Here is a 15,472-nt window from a genome sequence, read left to right as displayed (position 1 = left end):
AGGTCCTTTCCACTTGTGAATACTGAAGCAAAATATTCATTAAGTACATCAGAATGTTTTAAATGATCGGCAGATTGAGAAACATCTGTTGAGAATGTGGTGGTGAATTCGAACAAAACCAAGTTGCTGTTGCTGGAGACCCCACAGGTTTGTTATATTTTCATGGCTCCCGTCAGCTACAGTGATAATTGTTACAAATGTCGGTGATATGTATTCCATTCTTTATTAGCAATCAGCAAACATACAATCGTGAAGCGATGTAACTGAAGTGTACCCAAGTGTAAGTTCAGCATATTTGAGAGGATAATAACAAAATATATGACATCCGTCAGTCGCCAGCTGTGTACCCCATGGAACAAAGCACGAATATGTAACTGATTCCCTCCGCGTTGCTAGTTACCATAAGAAGCATCATAAATACGCCACACAGAATACAATGTAGATAGAGAACAGATACGTGGCTCCTACAGACAGGCTCAGTGCTGATACAGGGTCTTCCACCAAAAATATTAACACACTCTCTGTCTTGTTGAATAATTCCAGCATTTTGTTTTATTTATTTCAAAGATTTTTTGCCAAATGTTGTTTTGGATGTATGGCGCTTACATTGTGTTTAACAATGTGCCATGTAACTATTTGATAATAACCAGGTGATATGCTCAAAGAAATTTTGATCGGAGTACTGAAGATAATTATGGTCTTAAAGTCCTGCTAGAGAAACTGTAACGGTTTAGGACTAGATGTCTTGATGCTGTGGGTGGGATTGCGTTGATAGGGATGTCAGAGTGTTTCTATGTAGAAACAAATCATATATTGCTATAGGTGTCAATGCCAGGCGATGTTAAACTGAAAGGAGACGATGAGAATCAGTTCTGACTAAGATATCTGTATAATTCAGTGACAAGAGGAATAGATGTCCCATTGGTCAGCAGAAATGTTTCACCCCACACTGCTGTAATAGCTGTCCATTACTCACCACAGCGCCACCAGTGGTAGGAGGACCAAAGCAGCGGGCGCTGTCAGCTCAACCTGCCTTGCCTTTCTGTTAACACATCCCTCCCGGTCCAGGACGCAAGTTTGCTCCCTAAAAGGGAATTGCCTGCAATAAGGCGAGTAGATACCCTGGAGAATCCTGGCCCAGTGTACAATCCATGAAGACAGCGGAAATGTGCATTGTGTGACTGTGGGTGGACGGGCGCAGGTGGACCAGGCCATGCCATGGCTTCAGTGGGCAGGCCCAATATGTTTGGAAGTGTTTGCCTCCGTTTATAAACAAAACGGTGTTCTCCTTTAAACCCTAATTAACGTTTGACCCTTCCGTTATTTTTTTATTTTTTTATTTTTTTTTTGTTACAGAGCAGCAAAAACTGGTCACTCCCGTCGTCAAAAAGGGTCAAGATGTGAGCAGTGGAGGAGTTCCAGTGACGTCAACATCGGGAAAGGACACGGGTATGTTAGCGTCTGCTCCTGCTCCTCTAACAGATTGTGATGGACATTAAAATAGCGAGTTACTCTAGAAGATAAGTCATTCCACAGGTGCTGAAAGTTCTGGGCAGCAAAAAGACACACAAAACATTTGCAGAACTCAGCAGGTCAGGCAGCATCCATAGAGAGGAATAAACATTTTACGCTTAAGATCAGGACCACAAGGAATAGAAAGTAATGTGGCAATATCTGGAATTTTGTCCCCTTCATTTTCAGTCCCAATGAAGGGCCTTGGCCCGAAACGTTGATTGTTTATTCTCCTCTACAGATGCTGCCTGACATGCTGAGTACCTCCTGCATTTTGTGAGATATTCCAGAGATTTTTCTGAGGAAGAGTTTGACCAGGCAGGCAGACAGTGACTCAGAGCAAAGCGGTGGTGATGGGCAGTACCAGGGAGTGATGGTGATGGGTTACTATATTCTCAGGAATAAACAGAGTCCTTTCCAGACAGAGAGATATACTCCTGGGACCAAGAAGGTTCAACAGATGGAACTAAACCCCCTCCTACACCCCCGATTCTCCGACCCCCTGGCCGCATCAATGCTCCTCATCCGCAGCCCCACACCTGTCTACCCCTTCCCATCTCGGATTGTGTTCCATGACCTCATGCACCAATTTTAGTTTCCTGAGAGAAAGTTGCTGTCTAATGGGACGTTGATAATTTATTCAATTGTTTCCCCATTTTCCTTCACATGTCCGAGCTCAGTGATCACTGAGCTCCTGGCAAGCTGGAACAATTTCCAGCTGCTGCAGTTGACGGATTTCTACCGGGACAGGCTGGAGCAGGCGATGGAAGGAGGGGTGCACGGAGTGAGCCTGGCGTTAACAGCCGAGAATCAGTTCAGTGGAGAGGAACATCGGGTGAGTGGGAGGGAGAATGGGTTTGAATTTTCACACATCACAGGACTGATGGGTGTCGGAACTCTGACTCATCGGATATGAAATTAGATAAACAAACAGCTGGAAAATAAATACTGTACATGCAATTACAAACATGTGACTCTGAACCAGTGATAGAAAGGGGTGAAAAGACCCCGCGGACTGGTGGGTGGCTGCTCAGTGTTCAGAGTGAGTTGAGCAGGTAACAGTTGTGTGAGTTTACAGTACTAAATGGAAATATGACGAGAAGTTTCCGTTTGGGAAGACCGTACAGCGTGACGGCAGGATGTCAGTGAGAACCGGGACATCATCAGTGCTTGCCACAGGAGCTGGAGTGTGTTCTGTTCTGGGTGGAGATGATTGTGTTACAATCTGTAACTGCAAACAGTGTGAATCGGGGAATACTGCCATGTTGTAATGTGTAATCACTGAATAAACCTTCACTGGAAAAGGCAAAGGAAAGGCGTCAGGTGTCAGCCGGTAATCCGCTGTCATGTTGGAACAGGTTGATTAAGGAGATGAATTACGTCACCTTTTCTGCAACTTCTCTGCAACTGCTCACTGTTATAAAATCTCTCCTGACTTCTTTCTTCCTCTGCGATCATTATTTTCTGATTTTTGTTCTACACCATCAAATCCGGTGAGGAATTATTTACGGATTTGGAGCCACATCAATGAAGCGGTCACAGACCAGCCAGCATCTCATTGACTGGCAGACCAGGTTCACGGTGAATGTCCCTCCGTGTTCTCTGCACTCCGAATGTACAGTCCATGTCCAGACAGGATCAGCACCCGTCCGGGTAACTGCTCAGTGTGATCCTGTTACAGAGCACATCATTTACTCCTCATTCTCAGTGTGAATCTGTCAGTCCCCAATATGTTCACTGTTACTCTTCACAGAAAATCTCTGATCTCGCTGATAAGGGAGAGCGGGCGGACAGTTCTAAACTCCTCCTGAGCCTGGTGATGGAGAAAGGTTCCCGCGCCCGGAGGGTGATGTGGGAAACCTTTGTGAAAATGCGGATTGGTGTCCCAAAGTTGGACAAAATACTGAACGAAATACAGGAACATGGTGAGATAATATCACAGTTAATATAATTTTCGAGTTCAACACTACCCACTTTATAATTTTACACATTTCAATTCCTCAAATTGTTTAAATCCGAACAGATTGTGTTCCAGTCCATCGACCTGTACCGGCGATTCCCAGAGAGCTGAAAGGTAAGTGAAGAAACGGCTGTTACCATCACTGGCTGATGTTGTGTAGGGCCATGTCGTTGTTGAGCTACGGGAATTTGACCAGGTAAATGTTGGCACTGTGACACAATGCATATGGAGACACATGGCAAATGCTTGCTGGAGGGAGAGTATTCACAGGACAGCATGAGGAACAACTCAGAGAGTTGGGGAGTTTTCTGAAAGGGATCACTCCTCTCTGGGTCCTGCAATGACAGGTCCCTCAACCGGGGCCAGAGTGGAAAAGAGGACGATCTGGAGGAGTGAAATTCACAGAAATTTCCTCACTCCAAAAGATGAAATCCTTCCCCTACAGCGACACAACCCGTGGAAGAGCCCTTATCCTGGAGCACTTCTCCAAATTTCTTCAGATCCTACAGGTTGTCATTTTTAGAATTGGGAGTCCGTTGAAGCTCTCGTCACAAAATAACAATGAGAGCATCCATTTAATGAGAAAATCATGTAACACCCAACTGCTCTGTTCAACCCCAAAACAGCAAATGAACCCCACTCTGTTCACATCTGCACCCCCTTCGTGCAAACACTGTTAGAGTTACCCAGTTTAATTTCCCACTCAATAATCCTGGGAATTCCATCAGGAGACAGTGTCAGTGAGGCTGAGATTCGGGAGAAAATCCTCTGCTCAGTCCACAGAAGCTGACATTCATGTGTGTCTGTGTTGTGTGATGGACACTGTGGAAGGGTGAGATGGGAATTAGGACAGAGAAACCGAGTGTTGTGGTGCGGCAGGGAATGTGCAAATGACTGAAAGTATCTACAAATAATATTGCAATTAATGAAATTGTGGCCGTCTGGATGAGAGCTCACTACATGCGTAAGCACGTTGTTTCAGTGAAAATAGAGCCCGCGGCAGTGCATGAGCTGAAGAGATTGTAACGCTTCATACTCTCAGACTGAGTTGGATCACTCAAATGCACATTTAACAGAGGAGAGGAGAGTAGGAAAGCCAAGTTTCTTTAAAAAATAATCTGAAAGCAGCCCATTTTTATCCGATTTTTCGAAGCTCTTGCACAGAAACATAAGGAATCTTGGCCAGAACAGTGGTTCAGCCGCTGTCATTTCCAAGAAACAAATTCCAAAGATGCCAATTTACGTATGGGACCAGAGATAGACAAATCAGGAAGTTTACAAAGTTCTCACGCTTCTGTTACCTCTGTTATTGTTTTTCTTATCCGTATTCAGAGAATAAAGCCCCTCAGTTTGGTAGATCTCTGCAAATTGCCTGCAAACTTATTCTTCATTGTTATCCATGTTGTTTACCGAGGGATCAGACACGTCAGTGAAATACCCACGCCTATTCCCAAATACGAAACAATTTCTGTCAATGATTATTGAAGAACATCATTGCTACGACTGTCACATTCTCTAAAGTAACTATTTCAACAATCAATGTTTTTCCTGCGCTCCATATCTCAGCCGAATACGTTGGATAGAGTCCGCACACTCCCAGCAGGATCCCGACACACTGGGAGACCCCACACACCCTTGGTAGGGTCCTGACAAAATGCTGGCCGCACACACACCCCTGGCAGGGTCCTGAAACACTAGGAAACCACCTACCACTAGCACGATCCTGACACTCTGCGAGACCCCTCATATATCTGACCGGATCCTGACACACTGGGAGATACCACACAACCCTGGCAAGTTCCTGAGACACTGTGTTTGCATGGGCTTCTTTACCGTGACTCAACCTGGAAATTACCCTTCCGGGAATCTTCCATGAGGACCCCTAAATCCCTCTGCTCATCTGATGTTTGAACCTTCTCCCCGTTTTGATATTCATCCACGCTATTGTTCTTTTTATCAAAAATGAAATCTCACCATTTTCCCAACACTGCATTCCATCTGCCACTTCTTGGCACATTCATCCAATTTTATCTTGTTAAGGAGACACAAATGTGCCACCTTATCAAACGCCTTCTGAATAGTAAGTACATGACATCCATTGTCTTTCCTTTGTCCACTGTGCTTGTTACTTCCTCTAAGAAACCATGCTGACTCTGACTTATTTTATCATTAGTCTCCAAGTACCTTGAAAACTCATCCTTTAGAAAAGACTCCAACACTTTCCCAGCCCCTGGGGTTAGGCTAACTGGCCCATAATTTCCCTTCTTTTGTCTCCCTCCCTTCTTAAAGCTTTTTAGAAGCCTTTTTGAAACATAGAAACATAGAAACCCTACAGCACACTACAAGCCCTTCGGCCCACAAAGCTGTGCCTAACATGTCCTTACTTTAGAAATTACCTAGGGTTACCCATAGCCCTCTATTTTTCTAGGCTCCATGTACCTATCCAGAAGTCTCTTAAAATACCCTGTCGTATTCGCCTCCACCACCGTTGTCGGCAGCCTATTCCATGCACTCACTGCCCTCTGCGTAATAAAAAAGACTTACCCCTGACATCTCCTTCTTCCAAACACCTTAAAACTGTGCCCTCTCGTGTTAGCCATTTCAACCCTGGGGGGAAAGCCTCTGCCTCTCATCATCTTATACACCACTTTTGTTAGATTTTAAAACCTTTTCAGTAATCGAACTTCCTACTCACTTTTGCTGCCTTATCTGTCCTTCCCTTGGTTTTTATGCAGTCCTTAACTTCCACTGTCAGCCACGATTCCCTACCCCTGCTGTTTGAGAACTTATTCCTCTATGGGACAGATCTATCCTGCGGTTTGTGAACTATTCCCAGAATCTCCAGCCATCTCTGCTCTGCTGTCATCAGCGCATGTATCCTTCAGCAGTCCTCCACTGCAAGCTCTTCTCTCATGCTTCAGAAATTAGTTTCATTCCGTTGTGATACAGAAACATGTGAGTTATGTTTCTCCCTCTGAAACTGCAGTATCAATTCAATTATATTATGAACACCGCCTCCTCAGGGTCCCCTTATGTTACTAATATCTGAGTTATTACACAATGCCCAATCTAAGATAACCTTTCCCCAAGTAGGCACAAGCAAAAGCTGCTCTAAAATTCCTTCTCGTAGGTATTCAACAAATTCCCTCTCTTGCGATCAGAGATCAACCTAATGTTCAGAAACCTCTTGCATATTGAAGCCCCCAATTCAATTCTGTCATTACCCTTATTACATGCATTTTCAAGCACCCTTTGCAATTTTATCCCCACTTTGGCTACAATTTGAAGGCCTGTATAAGATTCCCATAATGCATTTTAACCATTGCAATTTATTAACTCCACCCACAAAAACTCAACACTCTCTGACTGTAAGACGCCTCTTTCTGAAGATATAATTCCACCTCTTACCAGCACATCACCACATAAACCTTCCTGTCTGTCCTTCCGATACAAAGTTTATCTTTTCAGATTAAGCTCCCAACTATGGTTTTCTTTCAGCCATGACTCAGTGATGCCCACAATCTCATACCGACCGATCTCTAATTGCGCCACGAGTTCATTATTCTGAATGCTACCCGGATTTAAATACGGCACCTTCAGTCCTGCATTCTTCACCCTTTTGAACTTTGCCTCTGGGGTACAAATTAACTATTTGCCCTGACTGCATTTGTACCCATGTCATGCACTTGTCATCCTCAGCTTTATCATACTGGTTCCCATCCTCCTGCCATATTGTTTTAAACCATTTCCAACAGCTCGAGTAAACCTGCCACAGGAAGTTTGGTACCACTTGGATTCGAGTGCAACCTGTCCGTTTATACAGGTCCCACCTGCCCCAGAAGAGGTCCCAATTATCCAGCTATCTGAATCCCTGCCCCAACTCCAAATCTTCAGCCACACATTTACTGGTATGTGCCACTTCATTGTATTCCTGTCCTGCCTCTCAGCTTTCTTCCGTCCTTCCATCCTAACTGCCTGTACTCCTTTTTCAGGTCCTGACACACTGGGGAAACACCACACACTGCTGTAATGGTGCTGCACACTTTGAGACCCCACATATCCCTGACAGGTTCCTGACACACTGTGGGTCCCCATACACCTTGGCAGGCTCCTGACAGATTATGATATCGCACACACCGCTGGAAGGGTCCTGACACACTGTGAGACCCAAAGACATCCGTGGGAGGGTCCTGACACACGCTGAGACTATGAGAGAGGGTTTAAACTAATGTGACAGGGGGTTGGGAAGCAGAGTGATAGGGCTGAGAATGGGGAAAACAGAAATAAATCAAAGATGGTGTGCAGCAGAGATGATAGAAAGAACGGGCAGGGGATGAGGCTTGATCACAGCCAGTGGCATGAGTTACAGGGCAATAGAGGCGTGGTGCAGTTAAAATAGAAAGCATCAAATGCTGGACTGAAGATGTTGTATTTGAATGCACGCAGCTTAAGGAATTAAATAGACGATCTTGAAACTCAGCTACAGATTGGTAAATATGACGTTGTGGCCATCTCTGAAACTTGGCTAAATGATAGATATTGGGAGTATTCTATAGGCCCCTTGGTAGCAGCAGAGATGCCGAGAAGCGGATTGGAAGGCAGATTTTCGAAAGGTACAAAAATAGCAGGGTTGTTATCATGGGTGACTTTAACTTCCCTAATATTGTTTGGCACCTGATTAGTTCCAAGGGTTTAGATGGGGCAGAGTTTGTTAAGTGTGCCCAGGACGGATTCCTGTCACAGTATGTGGACAGGCCGACCAGGGGGTAATGCCATACTAGATCTGGTAATAAGTAATGAACCGGCTCAGGTCACAGATCTCCCAGTGGGTGAGCATCTGGGGGACAGTGACCACTGCTCCCTGGCCTTTAGCATTATCATGGAAAAGGATAGAATCAGAGAGAACAGGAAAATTTTCAAGTGGGGAAAGGCAAAGTATGAGGCTATAAGGCTAGAACTTGCGGGTGTGAATTGGGATGATGTTTTTGCAGGCAAATGTACTATGGACATGTGGTCGATGTTTAAAGATCTCTTGCAGGATGTGAGGGATTAATTTGTCCCGGTGAGGAAGATAAAGAATGGTAGGGTGAAGGAACCATGGGTGACAAGTGAGCTGGAAAATCTACTCAGGTGGAAGAAGGCAGCATACATGAGGTTTAGGAAGCAGGGATCAGATGTGCCTATCGAGGAATACATGGTAGCAAAAAAGGAGCTTAAGAAGGGGCTGAAAAGAGCAAGAAGGGAGCATGAGAAGGCCTTGGCGGTTAGGGTGAAGTAAAACCACAAAGCATTCTTCAATTATATGAAGAACAAAAGGATGACAGGAGTGAAGGTAAGACCGATTAGAGATAGAGGTGGGAAGATGTGCCTGGAGGCTATAGAAGTGAGCGAGGTCCTCAATGAATACTTCTCTTCGGTGTTCACCAATGAGAGGGAACTTGATGATGGTGAGGACAATATGAGTGATGTTCTGGAGCATGTAGATATTAAGGGAGAGGAGGTGTTGGAGTTGTTAAAATACATTATGACGGATACGTCCCCGGGGCCTGACGGAATATTCCCCAGGTTACTCCACGAGGCGAGGGAAGAAATTGCTGATCCTCTGGCTAGGATCTTTATGTCCTCGTTGTTCACGGGAATGGTACGAGAGGATTGGAGGGAAGCGAAAGTTGTCTCCTTGTTCAGAATAGGTAGTAGGGATAGTCCGGGTAATTATAGACCAGTAACCCTTACATCTGTGGTGGGAAAGCTGTTGGAAGAGATTCTTAGAGATAAGATCTATGGGCATTTAGAGAATCATTGTCTGATCAGGGACAGTCAGCACGGCTTTGTGAAGGGCAGATCGTGTCTAACAAGCCTGAGAGAGTTCTTTGAGAAGGTGACCAGGCATATAGATGAGGGTAGTGCAGTGGATGTGATCTACATGGATTGTAGTAAGGCATTTGACAAGGTTCCACACGGTAGGCTTATTCAGAAAGTTAGAAGTCATGGGATCCAGGGAAGTTTGGCCAGGTGGATTCAGAATTGGCTTGCCTACAGAAGGCAGAGGGTGGTGGTGGAGGGAGTACATTCAGATTGGAGGATTGTGACTAGTGGTGTCCCACAAGAATCTGTTCTGGGACCTCTACTTTTCGTGATTTTTAGTAACGACCTGGATGTTGGGGGTAGAAGGGTTGGTTGGCAAGTTTGCAGACGACTCAAAGGTTGGTGGTGCTGTAGCTAGTGTAGAGGATTGTCAAATATTGCAGAGAGACATTGATAGGATGCAGAAATTGGCTGAGAAGTGGCAGATGAAGTTCAATTAGGGGAAGTGTGAGGTGGTACACTTTGGAAGGACAACTGCAATGCAGAGTACAAAGTAAATGGCAGGAAACTTGGTAGTGTGGAGGAGCAGAGAGATCTGGGGGTACATGTCCACAGATCCCTGAAAGTTGCCTCACAGGTGGATAGGGTAGTTAAGAAAGCTTATGGGGTGTTAGCTTTCATAAGTCGAAGGATAGAGTTTAAGAGTCGCGATGTAATGATGCAGCTCTATAAAATCTGGTTAAGTCACACTTGGAGTACTGTGTCCAGTTTTGGTCGCCTCACTTTAAGAAGGATGTGGAAGCATTGGAAAGGGTACAGAGGAGATTTACCAGGATGCTGCCTGGTTTAGAGAGTATGGATTATGATCACAGATTAAGGGAGCTAGTTCTTTACTACTTGGAGAGAAGGAGGATGAGAGGAGACATGATAGAGGTGTACAAGATATTAAGAGGAATAGATCAAGTGGATAGCCAGCGCCTCTTCCCCAGGGCACCACTTCTCAATACAAGAGGACATGGCTTTAAGGTAAGGGGTGGGAAATTCAAGGGAGATATTAGAGGGAGGTTTTTTTTTTTTACTCGGAGAGTGGTTGGTACGTGGAATGCAGTGCCTGAGTCAATGGTAAAGGTAGATACACTCGTGAAGTTTATGAGACTACTAGACAGGTATATGGAGGAATTTGAGGTGGGGGTTATATGGAGACAGGGTTTGAGGGTCGGCACAACATTGTGGGCCGAAGGGCCTGTGATGTGCTGTACTATTCTATGTTCTATGTTCTATGGCTGCCATTGAGAGCTGCACGTCCAAGGATATAAAGTGTCTTGGAAGGATAGTTTAGTATGTGGGGGGGGGGGGGGGCGGCCGTGGTGGTTTGGCTCTGTGTATAAGAAATAATATTGAACCCTTACAAAGGGATGACATAGGATTGGGAGGTCTGGAGTCTCTATGGGCTGAGTTAAGAAATGGCAAGGGTAAAAGACCCTAATGGCAGTTGTATACAGACTTCCAAACAGCAGCCAGGATGTGGACTACAAATTACAGCAGGAGATAGAAAAGGCGTGTCAGAAAGGCAATGTCTTGATAATCGTTGGGGATTTTAACATGAAAGTGGATTGGGAAAATCAGGTAAGCACTGGACCTCGAGAGAGAAATTTTGTAGAATGTCTAAGGGATGGATTTTTAGGACGGCTTGTTGTTGAGCCCAGTAGGGGATTGGCTGTGCTGGATTCGGTGTTGTGCAATAATCCAGAGGTGATGAGAGCTTAAGGTTAGGGAACCCTTCAGGAACAGTGATCGTAGTATGATTGAGTTCACATTGAAATTTGAGAGGGAAAAAAATAAAATCCAATGTGTCGGTATTTCGGTGGAATTAAGTAAATTACAACGGCATGAGGAGGAACTGGCTGAAGTTGACTGAAAAGGGGCATTTGCAGGAAGGACAGCAGAACAGCAATTGCTGGAGATTCTGCGAAGAATTAGAGAAGTGCAAGACGGATATATTCCAAATGGGAAGAAATTTTCATAGGGAAGAAGGACACTACCGTGGCTGACAAGCGAGGTCAGAGCCAAAGTAATCAAAAGGAAGCCAGAGCTAGTAGGAAGATAGAGGATTGGAGATTTTTTACAAACTTGCAGAAGGAAACTGAGAAAGTCATTAGGAGGGAAAAGATAAATTATGAGAGGAAGCTGGCGACTAATAGCAAAGAAGATACTAAAAGTTTATTTTTAAATATATAAAAGGTAAACGAGAGTCGAGGGTAGATACAGGACCAATACAAAATGACGCTGGAGATATTGTAACGAGAGATGCAGAGATGGCAGAGGAGCTGAATGAGTATTTTGCATCAGTCTTCACAGTGGAAGACGTCTGCAGTATACCGGACATTCAAGAATGTCAGGGAAGTGAAGTTTGTGCAGTCAGAATTACGACGGAGAAGGTCAATGGTTTGATTGTGGATAAATCGCCTGGACCTGATGGATCCTCGGGTTCTGAAGGAAGTAGCTGGAGTGATTCTGAGGCATTAACGATGATCTTTCAAGAATTGATAAATTCTGGCATTATACCAGATGAGTGGAAAATTGCAAATGTTATCCCGCTTTCTAAGAAGGGTGGGAGGCAGAGGAAAGGAAACTACGGACTTGTTAGCCTGACATCACTGGTTGGGAAGTTGTTGGAATCGATTGTTAAGGATGAGATTATGTAGTAGCTGGAGGCACATGACAAGACAGACCAAAGCCGGCATGGTTTCGTGAAAGAACAATCTTGCCTGAAAAACCTACTGAAATTCTTTGAGGAAATTAGAAGCAGGGTAGACAAAGGAGATGCAGTAGATGTGGTGCACTTGGATTTTCAGAAGGCCTTTGACAAGGTGTAGCACATGAGGCTGGTTAGAACGATGAGAGTCCATGGAATTACAGAGAAGTCACTAGCATGAGTGGAGCATTGGCTGGGTGGGAATAAAGGGATCCTATTCTGGCTGCCTGCCGATTACCAGTGGAGTTCCACAGGGGTCAGTGTTGGGATCGCTGCTTTTTACGATGTATGTCAATGATATGGACGACAGTATTAATGGATTTGTGGCTAAATTTTCCGATGATACAAAGATAGGTGGAGGAGCGGGTAGTGATGAGCAAACAGAGAGCCTGTAAAGAGACTTAGATAGTTTAGGGGAATGGGCAAAAAAGTGGCAAATGAAATACAATGTTGAGAAGTGTATGGTCGTGCACTTTAGTTGAAGAAATAAACAGGCAGACTATTATTTTAGATGAGGAGAGAATTGAAAATGCAGAGATGCAAAGGGATTTTGGAGTCCTTCTGCAAGTTACCCTAAAGGTTAACCTCCAGGTCGGTGGTGAAGAAGGTGAATTCAATGTTGACATTCATTTCTAGAGGTGTTGAATATAAGAGCAGGGATATGATTTTGAGGCTCTGTAAGGCAATCGTGAGAAGGCACTTGGAGTATTGTGTGCAGTTTTGGGCTCCTTATTTCAGAACAGATATACTGACATTGGACAGGGTTCAGAAAAGATTCACGGAAATCATTCCAGGAATGAAATGGTTACCGTATGAGGAAAGTCTGGCAGCTCTTGGGCTGTATTCCCTGGAATTCAGGAGAATGAGGGGGGATCTTATAGAAGCATTCTGAATGTTAAAAGCCCTGAAGAGATTAGATATGGCAAAATTATTTCCCATGCTACGGGATTCTAGGACAAGAGGGCATGACTGCAGGATTGAAGCGCGTCCGTTTAGAATTGAGACGCAGAGAAATTACTTTAGTCAGTGGGTGGTAAATCTGTGGAATTTGTTGCCACGAGCGGCCATGGAGACCAGGTCATTGGGTGTATTTAAGGCAGAGATATATAGTTTCTTGATTATCTAGGGCATAAAAGGGTATAGAGTGAAGGCAGGGGAGTGGGGATAACTGGAGGAATCATCCCATGATTGAATGGCAGAACAGACTCGATTGACAGAATGGCGTAATCCTGTTCCTATATCCTATGGTCTTATGGAGAGCGCACAAATCCTTGGCAGGTTCCTTTCACACTGTGAGACTCCACACACCCCTGACAGGATTCTGATACACTGTGAAACTACACACATATTTAGCAGGGTCCTGATACACCGTAAAACCCCGCACATCCTTGGCAGGGTCCCAACACACCGTGAGACGCCACAGACCGCTGCAAGGTTCCTGACGCACTCTGAGATCTCACAAGCCCTTCAAACTGTGAAATCCTGTACAACCTTGGCAGAGTCCTAAAATACTTTTACATGTCATTTTAAAAGTTTGTATTCAGCTGTAGTGTAGAGGCAATTAACTGGTTCCACACTTCATCCAGACCCTGTCTTACATTGACATCTGCCTTCCCCTAATTCAGGAAATCAATACTGGGGGCATCGCCATCCCTTTCCGTAACTGAGACAGATGGTCTCTATGTCCATAATGTTCTCCCACTGACACTCCAAACACTTGTCCAGCTACATTATCTCCTGGATAGTCAGGTCTAGGGAAGATACAGTTCAAGCTAATAAACCTCATTGTAAGGCTGGCTGGGACGGGTAAATGAATATAATAGGATGGTTGGGTCTGAAATATTTAGCTCAGTGGAGAGAGTGTGGTGGGTGAGGTAGTTGGACCTTGAGAGGGGTTCAGTAAATGGAAGTGTGATTGTGTAGCCTTTATGAAGACCTGATTGAGAGAGACAGAATTTGCTGCTCAGTATTCCAGAGTTCCGATATTTTTGCACTCAGAGAGGGCATACTGGGGAGTTGAAGCACTGAGGCAATATGGGCAGAGCTCAACAATAAGACAGATACAATTACTGATGTTTTTTTTTTTTACTAAACATCCCCCAGTAGTCATCAGGAGATAGAGGAACTGATGTGCAGGCAAATTCTGGAAAGATGCAAAAGCGGCATATTTGTTGTAGTGGGTAATTTTAACTTCCCCTGTGTTGCTGATGACCTAACATACTCTGCCCCAGGTTTCCTTACTGAAAGAATATTTTAGGAATCTCCAATGGTGGGATGTGTTCTGGAAATCATGTGTGTAATGCCCGAACTAGAGGAGAGGACATGCTGCAAATGGTATTGGGAAGTAAACCTACAAAATGCTCGGGTTTCAGTGGGAGAGCCTTTGGCAAAATTGAGCACAACTCCTGTTCCCAGATGGTTATGAATAAAGAGAGGTCTATAGCTTATGCGGTGTGGGGTGTGGAAAATTTAAATTGGGGGAAGGCAGATTAAATGGTAAAGGACTAGTTCGGGAGCAGCTGTTATTGGGTAAATCCCTATCTGGCATGTGGGGTCCATTAAATATCATCTGATCAGAATTGGGATAGGGATCAAAATGGATTAAAGTCAACGATGGCGGCGCCTGCGGATCTTGACGAGAGATGCTATAAATTTAGTCCGAAGGGGAAAGATAAAGTTTATGACACTGAAATGGGTAACTGAGTTGTGGAGAACGAAGAGGCGTGTCAAAGAATCCATCGAGATATAGATCAGTTGTAGATGTGGAAGGGGAAACATCAGATGGAGTTTAATCCAGAGAGATGTGAGTTGATGCAATTCAAGAGATCAAATGTATGGGGGAAGTATAGAGTAAAGGTCACGACCCTGACATCATTCATATCTAGAGCGATCTTGATACCCATGTCCACAGCTCTCTGAAGATGAATCTCTACGTCACAGCTGTATGAAATGTCGGTTTGGCTGCACTTGGAGTATCGGTGAAATTCCGTCCCCATTACAGGAATGGTGTGAAGGACTCAGTGGGTGTTGAAGAGAAATGCCACTCACATCCCACATTAGAGGGCATAAACGTTAAGGAGTGTGCAGACAAACTTGGACTATTTTATATGAAGTGTAAAGGTTTGAAGGGAACCCATATATTGGGTTATAAAATTGGGAAGTGAAGATAGGCAGAGTGTTTCCGTTGTAGGTATATCAGATAATACAGGTTATGCATCTGGGGTGAGATGGGGGAACGATGTACAGTGCAGTTTCTTTTACAGAGTGGCAGGTGCCTGCAATATGCTTCCAAGAGTGGAGATGTAGGCAGAGGCTAGAGATTTCGACAGGCACATTAGCGGTCAGGGAATGGGGGGAATAATTAGCACCGGAGGCAGGTGGGATGAGTTTACTGTGGCATCATGCTGGCACAAACGTTGTGGGCCGACGGGCCTATTCCT

The 15,472-nt window shown here is 44.6% G+C and overlaps 1 protein-coding gene across 1 annotated transcript in view; it reads left to right on the top strand.

Annotated features, from left to right (window-relative positions):
* LOC140207438 (uncharacterized) overlaps positions 1 to 15,472 on the top strand; it is a 125,200-nt gene that overhangs the window by 27,951 nt on the left and 81,777 nt on the right. The window contains exons 4-7 of the mRNA XM_072275961.1: positions 1,357 to 1,449; positions 2,181 to 2,347; positions 3,266 to 3,437; positions 3,536 to 3,586. Of these exons, the coding sequence (XP_072132062.1) occupies positions 1,357 to 1,449; positions 2,181 to 2,347; positions 3,266 to 3,437; positions 3,536 to 3,586 (483 nt within the window). The remainder of the gene's footprint in view (positions 1 to 1,356; positions 1,450 to 2,180; positions 2,348 to 3,265; positions 3,438 to 3,535; positions 3,587 to 15,472) is intronic.

The sequence above is a fragment of the Mobula birostris genome, chromosome 13 (genome assembly GCF_030028105.1).
Source record: "Mobula birostris isolate sMobBir1 chromosome 13, sMobBir1.hap1, whole genome shotgun sequence".
In the NCBI taxonomy this organism is placed as follows: domain Eukaryota; kingdom Metazoa; phylum Chordata; class Chondrichthyes; order Myliobatiformes; family Myliobatidae; genus Mobula; species Mobula birostris.
Note: the sequence above shows the minus strand (reverse complement) of the source record. Positions and strands in the feature narration are given on the sequence as shown.